At 54.9% G+C, this 14,600-nt stretch overlaps 1 protein-coding gene across 4 annotated transcripts; it reads left to right on the forward strand.

Annotated features, from left to right (window-relative positions):
* Positions 1-79: 79 nt before the first annotated feature.
* On the forward strand, positions 80-12,950 carry GMEB1 (glucocorticoid modulatory element binding protein 1). 4 transcript variants are annotated; one of them, XM_062594003.1, is made up of 11 exons: positions 80-116; positions 1,873-2,053; positions 2,625-2,788; positions 4,003-4,085; positions 5,048-5,172; positions 6,140-6,243; positions 6,705-6,859; positions 7,615-7,743; positions 8,480-8,617; positions 9,748-9,870; positions 10,987-12,950. In XM_062594003.1, exons 3-11 carry the CDS (start codon positions 2,661-2,663, stop codon positions 11,691-11,693), a joined length of 1,692 nt encoding a protein of 563 aa, XP_062449987.1. In that variant the 5' UTR covers positions 80-116; positions 1,873-2,053; positions 2,625-2,660; the 3' UTR covers positions 11,694-12,950. The 4 variants fall into 4 exon arrangements, with proteins under 4 accessions (XP_062449987.1, XP_062449989.1, XP_062449990.1 ...); XM_062594005.1 differs by lacking the exon at positions 1,873-2,053 and having other exon boundaries at positions 88-116; XM_062594006.1 differs by lacking the exons at positions 80-116; positions 1,873-2,053 and adding an exon at positions 1,049-1,159.
* The last annotated feature ends 1,650 nt before the right edge of the window (positions 12,951-14,600 follow it).

The raw sequence follows: 14,600 nt of genomic DNA on the forward strand, positions 1-14,600 counted from the left end.
TGCTGGCGGCCGAGGCCAGCGCCGCTACTGCGCATGCTCCCTCCTGCCCGGCCCGTTTCCCCCCCCGCCCCCCCCTCCCCCTTCGCTCAGCCCCCGGACTCGGCCGCTCGGCGACGGTAAGGGCCGGCCGGCGCCGCGCTACGGGAGCCGGGAGGGGCCAGGCGGCGCCGCGGCGCGGCGCGCGGGCGGGGCGGGGCGGGGCGGGCAGGGGGGCCCGGCCCGGCCCGCGAGGGGAGGGGGCGCCCCAGCGCGCGCCGCCGTACGTGCCGCCGCCGCCGCGAGGGCGGGCGTCGCGCGCCGCTGGGAGGGGGGGGTAGAGGCGGGGGAGGGGAGGGGGGGGGAAGGCCGAGCCGCTGCGTCCGCCCGCGGCGTTGGGGGGGGGGGAGGGGAGGCCCCGCCCCTCCCCCGGGCAGCCCCGCCCTTGGTCTCCCGCGGGGGGGGGGGCTCCGCGCGCCGGCGGGGGGGGGGGGGGGGGGCGCGCTCCTTCCCCCCCCCACTCCGCCGTGACCCTTGACCTTCGGGCTCCTTGAGGGTGGGGGGGGGCGCGGTGCCCCCCTTGGCCCCTCGCCGTTTGCGGGGCGACCTTTGCTCCCGCCGCGCTGACCTCTGACCCCGCGCCGCTCTAGCGGGGAAGGGGCCCGCGGTGGCCGGAGACCCCCGTGGTGGGGGGGGTGGGGGCCGTGCCCCCCACCTCCACCGCGCCCCCCAGCCCCCCTTCCCTGGGGGCCCGGCCGCCGCCGCCGGAGGCCTCGGCGCTGCGGGAGGGGCCTTCCGCGGGCAGGGCCGGCCGCGGAGCCTGCGGTGGGCGCAGGGCACCCCCGGGGCGCCCCCCACCCGCCCGTAGGCTATGGGGGCGCAGCGCTGAGCCCCCCCGCCGCCGCTGCCGGCCCCCTCCCGCGGGGAGCAGCCCCGGCGCTTGGCCTCCGCCAGGGCCCTGGGTGGCGCGGAGGCGTCGTCGCCCCCCCCCCACCCCCCCAGCGCGGCCCTCCGCCGCCCCATCTCCGTGGGGACGCGGGCCCCGGCCCTGCCCGGGCCGGGACGGGTCCGGCTGTGCTGGAGTGACTCATGCGCGGGGGTTCGCTGTCTGCCGGGCAGCGAGCCCCATCCCTGCTGGCACCGGGCGGAAATCCGGAGGAAGCGCCGCCGCGTCGCCGTGGCTGTGAGAGCCGCCTCGGGGGGCGGTGGGGGGGGGTCCTGCCCACCGGCGGCCGTGGGGCCCGGAGCCCCCCTGCGCTGCGTGGCGGCCCAGCCCCGCGGGAGTAAAGCCCGGCTGAGGACAGAGGTGAAGTGACCCGCTGGGAGGATCCTGGCATCTCCGGGAGCCGCCGGCGGGGCGGGGGCGTCCCCAGGAGCCTGGCCCGCGCACGCCTCGTCCTCGCTTTTTCCCCAAACGCCGTCCTCGTCCTCGTGCAGGGCGGGAGCGTCCCCTGGAGCAGGGGCGCCGTTCGCCGCTCCTTCCCGTGCGGCCGCCTCAGTAAGCCGTGCCTCCCGCTCAGGCTCGGCCCGAGCCGGGCTCGAGCTCAGGCCGTCGTTCCTCCGCAAGAGGCCGCGGTGGGAGCTCGGCCACCGAGAAACCCCGCCGGCGAGCAGCCTCGAACGCGGCCGCAGCAGCCCCAGCTGCGTCGCCCCTGCAGAGAGGGACAATTAATGGCGCGTGCGGAGACCGTTCCAGATGTCGGGAGGGTCTGAGGAAAAGGCGTCTCCCAACGCGCGGGCTTGGAGGTGCAGAGAATTGGGCGTTGTGTGAAGGTGGATGAGGACAAAACTTGGGAGGGTTTTAAAACCCAAGAGCATAATCTTGAACTGCGCTTGGAACATGCGACTGAATTATGTAATTTGTTTTTCCTCTTCCCACACTTTTCATTCCCCCAGTAACAAAATCACCTTGATGCTTCGCTGTGTAGCGTTAGGAAGCGGTCCCTAACGGCGTAACAGATACCGGTGCTGTAAAACACTGCAGGGGCCTTCTGCATCGCTCTGTCTCGCTGTACCTCTGGCACGAGGAACACGGACTCCTCTGCAGCGTGTGTGCAGCAGAAAGGATCGGTCCCAGGCACGTTCTGGGTGGTGAAAGATGAGAGGATCACGATGCCTGCTGGAAGGGTTCCCGCCTAGGAGGGGAAGCTCTGTCTTAGAAACCTTCCTCCCTGCGCTGTTGTGCTCTTGCCAAAAGCTAACATGTGGGTTTGCTTGGCTGGCACCGAGTCTGCGGGGCCGGGCTGGTAAGCTGCAGAGCCCAGAAAAGCCGCTCTGTTATCGGCTGTTAAAGTTACTAGAAAGATGGCATTGTGGGGAACCGTGTTTGCCATCTCTGTACCATCGGATCAGATGTTCCCAGCTATCGTGATCGGCAGGCGAGGAGAAATCCTCTGCGGGGAGAGCGTATCTATTGGCAGATTCCTGCTGGCTCTCTTTGGTGGGGATTTTAAAATAATGCCTCGCTCCGTCTTTCGAGAGCTGCTCCGCGAAGCCCGCGGTCCCCGCAGGTCCGGAGCCGCCGCGCTCGCTGCCGCGGGGCTCTCGAGGACGACGCTTACGAAGCGCCGCGTCTCCCCGTCGGGGCATAGGCAGCGGTGGTCTGGTTCTGCCTGGGGCACAGCTCTGCCTCTGCTTGTCCTCTGCAGCGCTGCGGTACCCAGCCGGCGGGCTTCATGTGAGAGATGGCGAATGCCGAAGTGAGCGTCCCGGTGGGTGATGTGGTGGTCGTACCAAGTGAAGCAAACGAAGGGGAGAGCCCGGAGGATACCAAAACCCAAGTGATCTTACAGCTCCAGCCGGTGCAGCAAGGGTGAGTTGTACCCGTACGCCTGTGTCCGAGAGATGCATGACACAGTGTGTGTGTGGGGGGGTGCGTCTCGCAGTTTGGGGTGATGCGGGGGCTGAGCGTTGCTGCGTTTTCCAGCAGGGCGAGGTTTGTGTCGGTTTTGTTCTGCACACGGTAAAGGAAAAGAGAAAAATAAAACTGCCGAAAACCTCCCCGGTGATCGCTTAGAGCAGCTTTTGTGTGTCGCTGGCGTGGGGCCTCCGAGGGTTGGAATCGCTCCGTGGGGATGTGTCCACATGATATTATATATGCATTTTGCAACGTATGCAGCAACCCGCCACGGCTCGGGAAGCGGGTGGGCAGGCGCTGGGTGGAGGTGGGCCAAGGCGTGCAGTGAGCGGTGCTGCCCTGGCCGTGCGTCCTCCCGGGCTGCCTTTTGCTACTCCTCATCCGTCCCCGGGGTGGGTTTTTGCAACGTTGCAGCTGCTTTACGTGCTGATCTGTGCCACGCGCAGGGCGACAGCTTGTGATTGCGCATTCGTATCTGCATGTGCTTCTGAGCCTGCTTTCGTGGATCCTGATCGAAAATGTAAAGAAGCGGGGAGGTTGAAGGGAATTGTTCTTTGATGCTCTGAGCTGGCAGCTGTTACGGCTGCCACCAGGCATTTCATCTTGCATCTGTATCAATCAGCATGAAAATATACTGACTGCAGTTTGATAACATTTACAGCACAGGGTTGCTATTAGGGTAACTGCCCTGGCCCTTCTGCATGGAGGCCTGAAAATGACTCTTCCCTATCTGATCCCCCAGGGGAAGTAACCGATGCTGCAGAATGTCATACAGGGCTGGAAGGGAAATCCTGGGTCATTGAGCTCTGTTTCCTGTTGTTGCGGGTAACTGCTTCTATCAGAAATCAGAGGAAAAGGTGCAGGGAAACATAATGCAGAGTGGTTTCAGTTGTACAGCCAATGCCGAGGGTGAGATGATAGGACTGGAAACACTGGAAACACCTCTGCATATTTCAGTCCTTGGGACTATTACTGTATTTTGCACGTGCCAAAAAAAAAAAAAAAAAAAAAAAAAAAAAACGGTTGTAATTGAAACTGTGTAAAACAAAATATTTGTGTCCCTAAGGGGCAGGCAAGAAAGAAATGAATTGAGTTTTTACCCTCTGCTATGAATCTTAATTTTTTTGTGATTTATGTAGTTTGTTTATCGATGAACACTTTTACAACAGGATTTACCAAGAGGGCTCTGAGGCCAGCGCCGCCGTGGTGGCTGTTGAAACACACACCATACACAAACTAGAAGAAGGGATTGGTGAGTTCCTCCTCGGTGTGGGCAGAATCCCCTCTTCTGCAGGGCCAGTCACAGCTGGGCTGGTGTCTCTGGTTCGCTGGGCTTCCTTCTGGCTCTGCCCCTGCAGCTGCAGTTTCCCAGGCTGTTGTCATGAATGTGGGTGCAGGGTCTGGGCATACTCTGGGATAAGAGTCTGCTGTTACTGCTTGGTCTCAAAGTCCTGGAACTGAGATTCTGTCTCTCATGGAATGAATGGTAAGGGCTCCCACGGGGTCCAGGGGAGCCGAGACTTCACGCTAGTCTTGGTGCGCAGACCCTAATAGGCAGGGATGATGGTTGTTAGGCTGATGGTTGTGCCTGCACTAGCAGAGGCATCAGACTCTGATTGCTGGTTCTTTCTCTGCTGAACTAACACCTTTACACATTTGTGTTGAATATTCGAAGGAACTGAGCAGGTCGGCTCAGCGTGCTTCCTGCCAGCCTGCGGAATATGTGGGAAAAGGCTTCTGTTGTTAGATGCTGTCACTACATCTTAACTAGTGTTCTGCTTTCTGTGTGGGTGTGGGTCTTCTGGAAATATTAGCAAAGAACTCTGCGAGCGCAGAGAAGAGATGATTAGTGAATATTAAGAGACAGCAGAGCAAGGTGTTGGTCTGTTTCACATTTTAGAGCAGGAGTTTTCACCAAGCAATGATTGTTCTCATTTTACAACCCCCCTCCCCTTATGGACATGTTGAATTGCTGATCCCACATTTTCCTAATAAATGAGCTTCATTTTGAGCATTGCTCTATTAAAGAGCGGGTGCCAGTTGCTGTTGGAGGTAGTAATTGCAGAAGGCTAAGAGGATTGATCCTGAATTAGGAGCGGCCCTTATTTTGGTTTCCTGAATCTAAGCCTCACAACCTGTGAGTTTTAAGCTCCTGCCTTGTGGGATTTGAGCCTCCTGGGTGGAAAGTTTCATTTTTCCCTGTTGTTTCCTCAGACCCCAGCACCATTGAAACGAACGAGGAGATCGAGATTGCCTATCCCATCACCTGCGGGGAGAGCAAAGCCATCCTGCTTTGGAAGAAGTTTGTCTGTCCAGGAATTAATGTCAAGTGTGTAAAGGTAACAGTTTAAGCAGTGGATTCTTTCTCTACTCTTGAGCACCGGTACTTCACCTTCACAGGACCTTCTTACTATTTGTGTTTCATCTGAGCCTTGTCTTGGAGCTGAATGATTTTGCCTTTGCAGCAGGCTGGATCGTTAGCACTAAAGTTGGTTTTAGCATGGGAAGAAGCAAGAGAAGAGTGTAGGATAAGGAGTGAAGTGCTTTCACCCACCTTATATTTCTGTGCTGTTCTTGATTACCCTTTAAAGAAGAGTCATGTTTGGGACCCAGTGAGAGGCTTAGAGCTGAAGACAGGTAGAGGGTGTGTACTGAGATCTACCAGAGCTCTTCTTCCTTGTCTTATTCCTTTGGTGTTCTGCTACTCTCCTCCTGAGGCTATCACTTCCTTAGTGAGCAGGATGCATCAGGAAGAGAAATATTGCTGTTATCTTTCTCCACTTGAAAATGTGCTAATATAATAGCTGATGTGCTAGGGCTGAGTCCCCATGTACCGCTGTGGAGCAGTCGCTCTATGACTGACCCCTAACAGGAACCATCTCAGTCACTGGAGCAGGACAGAACAGATGCCTAAGTGAATAACTGTGTCAGCTAGATGTTGCTTGGCCATTTGATGTAATAGGAGTCTCCCATAAGGATCTCAGAGATGACTGTACATGTTCACAGAAGGAGCTAATTTGTTTGTGCTCCGTACAAAAACCTTCAGGGCTGTTCCTAGCTAGATCAGTGTGGTTTGAATGCCAGTGAGTGGCAGGCTGTCCCTGCAAACATATCTGTTCTGTTAGTATGAGCAGTACTCTGTTGAGTTCAAAGCTGGTTCCTAATAGGGACTTGGGAAGAAGCTCCTCTTTCTGGGTAGAGATGGAGGCTTAGATCAGTTGTAATGACTGTGTTGGATGTCCCAGTACAGTCTCCACAAGTGATGTTTCTCTCTGTTTGCTGAGCTGTTGCTTATCTCATTGCTAGTTCAACGACCAACTGATAAGCCCAAAGCATTTTGTTCACCTGGCTGGAAAGTCTACCTTAAAGGACTGGAAGAGAGCCATTCGTCTTGGAGGAATCATGCTGAGGTATTTGATTTGTTCACTGTTGCATCCAGCTTCAGAACTTCATCACTGAAGCTTCGGGGTCCCAAGCAGGCATTTTGGTTGCTTTGCGTTCTTCAGGAGATCTCTTAGAGGTTCACACTATCTGGGCAGCAGCCTGCAGCACCTCTGGGAGCAAGATCCTGGCCCCACAGTCTGAAGGGCAGGATTTCTCATGTTATACAGAAGTGGCCTTGCATGAGTGCTGGGTGCTGTGGGACTCGGTAGGGATGGAGCAGGGCTGGCCCATAGCTGAAGCCATATGTATGGAGCTGGAGAATGGTCTGTAGTCACCATTTTTCAGAGGTGTTTTGTGTGCAGAGTGAAGCTGGGTTTGCTTTTCTCTCTCCTTCCCCATGGCCGTAGTATTCCCATGTGGAATACTCCCTTTTGTCTCCAGGCTGAGATTTGAGCTGAGCCTGGTTCTCTCCCCACTCCCTGCACAGGAAGATGATGGACTCAGGGCAAATCGACTTCTACCAGCATGACAAAGTTTGCACCAACACCTGCCGAAGCACCAAGTTTGACCTCCTGATCAGCAGTGCCAGAGCACCAGTGCCAGGACAGCAGAGCGTGGTGCAGACTCCCACATCAGCTGATGGTAGGAAGCTAGTTAGCAATGTGACAAGTTTCTGGCGACACTCCTTTGCCTTCTTCCCTCCCTCCCTGGACTTACCAAACTGGGTTGCTGCACATACACTTTACACCTTCTCAGGTATAGCACGGCAGTCCTACTGTTCAAGGCACTCACTGCTCTGGTTTCTGAGAAGTTAACTTTCCTCTAATACCTTGGATGGATGAGATGGCAGAGTTGTCTGTAGGCTAAGGTGAATCCCCTGAAAAGCACCATGGCCGCATGACAAAACCTCACAGTGGCTAGACATTGGCTTAGATGTCTTAAATTTGATCCAGAAACTTTGGACTGGGTCAGATCTGTCTTTGTTTTATAAGCTAGGTTAGCTCCTGACCCTGTCATTTCTTGGGAGATCAGGTCAACTCTGATGTATAGAGCTTTATGGTGATGATGCAGGGGGAGGAGGGTTGCTGGGTGACTGGGCTGGGGCTTGTTTGTACCCTTTTTTTATCCTGATCCTTTTATGCTAGGACTCCAGTCTGCTTTTTGGAGGGCACATGGTTTTCCCTCCAGAAGCCTCAAACCCTTTCACAATCACTGTTCCAGTGAAAAGCAGCAGTATTTGCTTTTAGCTAATTTGGTTTAAAGAGGATAGACATAAACAACCTCACTGCAAGAGTGAAAAAGAGGCTGGGAGGGGTAAGGGAGGTGGAAAGCAAAGCAGGGATTCAGGGCTGGCACTCTGGGTGCTGCAGAGAGAGCTGACGTTGCCTTTCCTGCAGGGAGCATCACCCAGATTGCGCTGTCGGAGGAGAGCATGGAGGAGGGGATCGAGTGGAACTCAGCTCTGACAGCTGCCGTCACCATGGCCACTGAAGAAGGCATGAAAAAGGACACAGATGAGATCTCGGGTAAGCTCAGGCAGCTTGCTGGATGTTTTCTCCCCTTCTCCTTGCCTGTTACATTTTGGAGACTGAAATCCTGGGAATTAGGGGAGTTTAGGCAATGACAGAGCTGTCTCCTAGGTCCTTGGCAATCCCAGCACTTCCTAGGCATGCAAGGTCCCTGCCAAACGAGCTTCCTAGTGCTGCAGGGAAAGTGGGGCTTCAGCCCTGGCTTACAGCTGATAGATGATCTCTTTTGTCACTTGCCACTAAGTACTGTGAGGGCCTTTTTTTTTCATTTTAAGGATGTAAACACCTGCCAGCCTTGAGCTAGACTGAAACCATCAGTGAGCAGCAGCATCTTAGTACCTTCATGTTAGTACCCCTGTCAGCCCTCTTGGCTGTGTTTCTCCTGCTGTAGTGCCTTGCTCTCCTAGGGATCTGCTTAGATAGTTTCCTCAAATGAAAATTGTAAGTTTTGCATCCGGCGAAGACGAACAGAGGCAGTGAAGTGTTACATTGGAAGTCATGTGCTGTTTGAAAACCTGTTAGTGATCTGCTTCTTGGATCTTTTTTGTTTCTTTTGTTGTTATTTTGCTTGTCATGTCTGCCCTGATGGCTATATTAGCAGTTGCCTTGCAAATTTACTCTTGCCTGACAGCTCGTTGCTCTTGGCATGGGTTTAAGGTAGCCTTGAAGGAAAATACCAAATTCTTGTACGTGTTGACTTCCCCCTTCTTGTCAATTCCTTTCCCCATGACAGAGGACACACTGATGTTCTGGAAGGGAATAGCTGACGTGGGACTGATGGAAGAGGTCGTCTGCAACATCCAGAAGGAGATAGAAGAGGTGCTGAGAGGTGTTCAGCAGAGACTGGGTCAGTCTCCCTTCCAAATGACAGGTAGGTAGAGAGCCAGAGCCTCTGTAGTGGGCGAAGGATGCTCAGAAGGGGAGCTGCAGGCAAAAAAGTGACAAGGGTCCAGCCACACAATTTAAAGCTATTGAGTCAGGATGGTAAATGAGTTAGCGAGTTACCATCCATTAGCTGAGCGGTGGGAATTGAGTCCGGGTGTGGTCTGAGCCTGGCAACCATAAAGTGCGTTTACATAAACCACTGTGAGACAGAGGATACATGCCACCCATGAGCAAAATGATGGTGGCACTGTGCTGAGACCATCGGTGGCAGGCAGCATGCTGAGAGCATGGGGCAACTGTCCGCAGCTCCCAGTGCTTGTTAAAGGCTGCCCAGATTTGGTTTTTGGACCGCAGTTATTCAGACACTTCTCTCCATGGCAGGGCTGACTTGAATAGGTCCTGCTCTCTTCTCAATCTGTCCTCACTTGCGCCAGAAAACCTGTTTTGGGGGTTGAACCAGAAGGGGAACTGATCTGGGTTAAAAATAACTCCCCTCCCCTTTTTAGGGTTATTTTTAACTTGGATCAGTTCCCTAATCCAGTTTAGCACAGGGCCCTGTGAGCACAGGGTTTGAGAGCAGCTCACATTGGTGCCCTTGCTGCGAGAACACCCATGTAGCCACAAACTTCATTTCACCCAGGATATTTTTCTTCTAATTCAGCTTTGGGTTGGTGAATCTTTGTCTGGTAGGTGGCAGCTTTTGGAAGCTGTGAGTGATTGAAGTCAGTGGATTATAATAGAAATTTTGCGCAGCTTTCAGTGGAGCTGGCATGTTAATGACACTGTCAGCAGTATGGGGTGATGATTTGTAGGTGGAGATCTAGCTAGTATCTCTGATTGCAAATTATGCTTTCATTTGCAGCAGTTCTGAGCTGCTTGGGTGACACATCTCTGTTTCAGTTTCTTTGTCATATGAATGGGATTATTTAGTCTTTGGATCTCAGAAGGATGAGGGAGCTGGGCCTGCCCTTGTCAGCTAGCCATGGTGGAAGAACAGAGATGGTTTTATGGAAAGCAACAGAAGATTTTTGATGTAATAACATCTGCTGAGTGTCTCACGGAGACTCTTGACCACCTGTGGGACTAAGCCCTCATCCACATGGACTTTCCTTGCAGATGCTGCAGTCTTGAATAACGTTGCTCACACGTTTGGCCTAATGGACACAGTCAAGAAGGTGTTGGACAACAGGAAAAACCAGACAGAGCAAGGAGAAGAGCAGTTTCTTTACACTCTGGCAGGTACAGTCAATGCCTAGTAAGGCTTCTAATCCTGTTGCTGCTCTTGGGAATTGATGTGACTTTCCCTCAGCAGATGTAAAGCTGCTCCTTTTATTTACAGCTGCCTCCTAATCCCCAGTGGACCATATCTGGGTTCTTGTTCAATACGCACTGCTCTGAAACAATCCCTTGCCTCGCAGTGAGCAGTCGCTTGGTGCTTTAGACAGCCCAAAGTGGTGGCTGTGCCCTTTGCTGAAGCTGTGGTGCTGGCTGTGCTAGTCTGATTCAGTCAGCATTAGGAAATAGGTGCTATTAGCTAAGAACTGAGATGCAGTCGTCTGAGCTGCAGGCAGAGCAGTGCTGTGTCCAAGCTAATAAGCTTCTCTGTGGGGCTGAGTTATCTCCCATCTTGGCGTGAAGCTATTTGGTGTCTGATGTGGTTTGCCCTGAGCTGAAGTCAGTAAGCTGAAAGGATTCTTTAGAGTTGTTTGGTGGCTGTGCTGTGTCCTGTAAGACCTGTTCTTATCTGGGATGTCCTAGTCCCCTACTGCCCTGGAAAAATGAGATATAACTGTACTACTTTTGACTTGAGTGCTCACACAGACAAGCAGTGGAGGGAGGAGATGTTTGTGTTGATCCAAACAGTCCTGCTTCCTGTCCCAGGTACAGATGCTGGGCTCCTGGGAGAGGGATCCAGCCAAGCTCAGGAAGCAGTTCACGCTGCCCAGAGGGGCTTGTCCCTCATAAATGGATCTGGCATGGGGAGCAAAGTGCCCATCTTGACAGTAAGAATGGAAATGGCTAATGGCACTGCAGTAGAGGTGAAAAGAACGTGGTCGGTACTTTGTTGCCTGATCCTTACTCAGGCTCTGACAGTTGGCCAAAGCAGACTGAGTGGGCACAGAACATTTAGCAGGTCGTGGCTGTTGTAGGCCAGAGGGCAGGAGAGCTTGGCCTTTCCCTTCAGTGCCGTTTGATCTTGAGCGGATTGAAGGAAACGCTAGGCTGGGCGGTTAGGAAACCTTCTATCACAGAACATGGGATGTAATGGCTGTCTTTGGAGCCATCAAGTCCCCCTGAGTTCCCAGAGTGGTGCTTGCTGTAGCCCAATACACTGCTTAGCTGTTCTCTTTGCAGACCTGGAGCGCCAGCTGGAAGAGCAGAAAAAACTCGCCAAGGACCAGAAGGCGAAATCGCAGACCATCCAGAACGTGGTGTTGATGCCCGTCAGTGCTCCCAAGCCCCCCAAGAGACCCCGCCTGCAGCGCCCAGCCTCCGCCACTGTCCTCAGTCCCTCCACCCCCATCCAGCAGCCTCAGTTCACGGTCATCTCACCCATTGCCATTGCACCCGTTGGACAGCAGTTCTCAGTGGGCAATATCCCGGTGGCAACCATTAGCCAAGGCTCCAGCCCGGTGACTGTTCATACCTTGCCAACTGGCTCTCAGCTCTTCCGATATGCCACCGTGGTGTCCTCCTCCAAGAACAGCTCCTCCGACACAGTGACCCTCCACCCGTCCTCCAGCCTGGCGCTGCTGAGCTCGGCAGCGATGCAGGACAGTGGTGCCCTGGCGAACGTAGCGGCTGTGGTGAACCCCGTGGAACTAGTGGCCATGGAGTCTGGCCTCACCTCCACCATCCAAGCCGTGGAGGGCACCTCGGACGACGGACAGACCATCATAGAGATCGACCCAGCGCCGGATCCTGAGGCGGATACAGACGATTCGGAGGGCAAAGCTGTGATCCTGGAGACAGAGCTGAGGACTGAGGAGAAAGTGGTGGGAGATGTGGAGGACCATCAGCACCAGGTCCATAATGTGGAGATTGTGGTCTTAGAGGACTAGTAGGGAAGGCGAGCATCAGTTTGGGGAAGAGCTGGGGATTTGTCTTATTTTGGGTTTTTTTGTTAAACATTTTTTTCCAGCCACCCCATTTGTTTCCATGGATATTTTCATTGTACAGTATATAAAATATATATATTATATATATATATATATATAAATTTTTTAAACAAAAAAGGTGGAGAAACACGTGAGACCTAGAAAAGGCTCCATCTCCATGGAGCACTGAACAATACTGCCTGTTTGTAGGGTCAAGAAGAGACTGGATCTCTGCTGAACAACCCACAGCAGGGAGGAACTGGGCAAGGGCTCCCAACGCTGAGAGCGCACGGTGGCACAGGCCACACGCATGGTGCTTCTGACCCAGGCCTGCCCATGGCCGGGACAATTTTATTTCAGAGAGACAATAACCAGTGACTGGAGTGTTGACATGATTGTGGGAAGGGGGTGATGGCTTTGGGGTGGAACAGGTACCTCATTTGTGTTTTTATTTTCCTCCAGGGAAGGAAATTCTGTTGGACTTTTCACTGTCACCTCAGCTGGGATTTTTTTATTATTTTTGCTTTGGGGAAGAAAACAGTAACCTTGGCTTTACTGTCCATGTTCTCCTTCTCCACACAAGTTGTTTTTATATCAATATTTTTTGTATTTGTTTGCTTCCTTCCCTTGTCCAGATTTGCCAGATGCAAAGTCTTGGACTTGCTCTTGCTGGTCTTGGGTTCCCAAATCCAGCCTCTTCCTGCGGCACCTTTCCTCCTTCCCATTCCCCACCTGGTCAGGCTCGGTGCTACAGACACTGTTTGGAGACTCCGAGATCACTTCAGCCTTGTACATAAAGGCAAAAAAAAAAAAAAAAAGAAAAAAAAAGAAAGAAAAAAAAATCAACTCAAGCTTAAAAACCACAGCCTCCCTCTTCGCTGTTCAGCATAGCGCTGCAGGGACCTTCGGGATGTACAAAGCATGTTGTGCTGTTGCTTTTCGGGAGAGCTGGACTCCGGATCGGGGCACCTTCTGTTTACACTGTGTGCTGGGGCTGCTCCGTGCTTGTCGCTACTTGTTTGGTGGTTTTATTTTTGTATTTTCTTCTTTCTTCCTTTAATCTCTTTGCAGGATTAGAACTGGCACGTTGCTGAAATAATGTGGCTGCCCCTCCGCTCTGCCGCCTTCCCTTTCTCTTCGCCGGCGGGTCCCTTTGAGCTTCGCCGCGGCGGGAGGAAGGAAGGGGGAGAATCGCTGGGTGCCGTCTGAGCTGCGGAGGTTTGGGAGGGCTGGGGGGGGGGGAGCTGCTTGGCTGGAAATATTAAGCAAAACAACAGCAAAGGAAACAGATCTGGGGAGGGTGGGTGGGGAGGGAGAAGGAAGATGTGTTTGGCTATTTTTTTGCATTAAAAGGAAAAAATCAAATGATGCCTGAATGGTTTATTCATTGGTAGGTCAAAGGCAGCTCCACGATCTTAAAAGCAGCACAGGACAAGCAGGACTCCCTTTCTGAGGTCCCTCTACCCGCATCCACTGCAGGAGGAGCGCTGCCATGCAGACCTCGCGCTTCAGCTTGGGACAGAAGCGTTTCGCCCACTTCTTAGCGGAGGATTGAAGATGCCGAGCTGCACCGGGTCTCATCCATCCCTGAGCTGCTTCAGGTCATGCTGGGAGCTTGTAGCAGTTTATAGCCACTTTGGACAGGGAGGAATGTGGGGGGTGGGGGGGCAGGGGGAAGTGGGACCTCTCCGTGGCACCTGCAGATACTCAGAAGTGGAAGCCAGCTTGTGTGAATTTTGGATGAGGGCTGTTCTCCCCTGGTGAACATCTCCCTCTTCATCTCCCTGTTTTTCCCTTGGTGTCCAAGAGCCTTCACCTGATTTTGTCTCCTGCTGCCCTGGGCTTGCCCCTCGGTCAGGAGAGGGACGAAGGGCCGTTCTGGAACCCATCCCAGATCTGGGCTCGCGGCACATGCAAACTTTCCCAAGTTTGCTCCGCCTGGGACTTGCTGGTGTGGTGCTCCCCTTCCTCCCTCTTCCCTAGGGATGCGCTGTGGGATATCCCTGCCAGAGCTGCCATCCCCTCCTCCAGCGCCGTGCACCGAGACCTGCACCTGCTTTTGTGCCAGGTGCAGGAACAGGGTTGGGGCAAATTTTGCTTCATTCTCACGAGAATCTGAAACTTGGGAGCCGATTACAGCTGCCCCCCACTGCGGCTAGCGGGACGTGCGGAGTTGGAGCCCTGCACATCCGCTTGCAAGAGCAGCCCTGACAAAAGCGCCTGTGGTGTAAATCCTGTACTGAGTTTGCAGGGGCTCTGCAGGCAACCGCAGGAGCTCCTCTCCTGCCCTGCCGTAGGTGGGCGATGCCCTGGGGTGCTGTACTGGCTGCCTGAGGTGGTGACTGGCCCCACGGGCCAGGCAGGGGCTGTGGGGCCCGCGGGCCCCACATGTGCACCCTAGAGGGCTGTAAATACCCTGTCCCCACCTGCGGGTGGCCCTGGCCGGGCAGGCACGCAGCGGAGAGGGTCCCGCTCTGATCTCGGCCGGGTGGAAACGGGCTCGGCCGGAGCTGGGGCGGCGAGACGAGCAGCCCCTGCACCCCAGCTCCGGCGAGGGATCGCCGTCCGCCTGGCAGGGGGTGACGCTGCCCCGCGCGGGGCCCTGGGCTCAGACCCCGACCCCGGGGGCGGGGGACACACACACACTCGGTGCTGTGCGTGACGCTGCCGTTAACTCCAGGCTCGTGGCCGCGTCCCGGGCAAGGGCCCTCCGGACGGAGCAGCTCCCCGCCGTGCTAGGAGCAGCCGGGCAATGAGGGCGCCTGGCCCTTTAAGAGGCGCCCCCCCGACACCACGGCCCTGCCTGCAGCGCCGGCGCCCGGCCGCGCGGGGGCGCTGGCGGCCCCGGCCCGCCGGGTCCTCCGCCGGCCC

The sequence above is a fragment of the Rhea pennata genome, chromosome 23 (genome assembly GCF_028389875.1).
Source record: "Rhea pennata isolate bPtePen1 chromosome 23, bPtePen1.pri, whole genome shotgun sequence".
In the NCBI taxonomy this organism is placed as follows: domain Eukaryota; kingdom Metazoa; phylum Chordata; class Aves; order Rheiformes; family Rheidae; genus Rhea; species Rhea pennata.

Bases quoted from the DNA above. Each gene is read 5' to 3' on its own strand.
- GMEB1 (XM_062594003.1), top strand. From the start codon at position 2,661: ATGGCGAATGCCGAAGTGAGCGTCCCGGTGGGTGATGTGGTGGTCGTA. The intron at 8,618-9,747 runs GTAGGTAGAGAG...CTTTCCTTGCAG, and splicing joins GTCTCCCTTCCAAATGACAG to ATGCTGCAGTCTTGAATAAC. The intron at 9,871-10,986 runs GTACAGTCAATG...TTCTCTTTGCAG, and splicing joins GTTTCTTTACACTCTGGCAG to ACCTGGAGCGCCAGCTGGAA.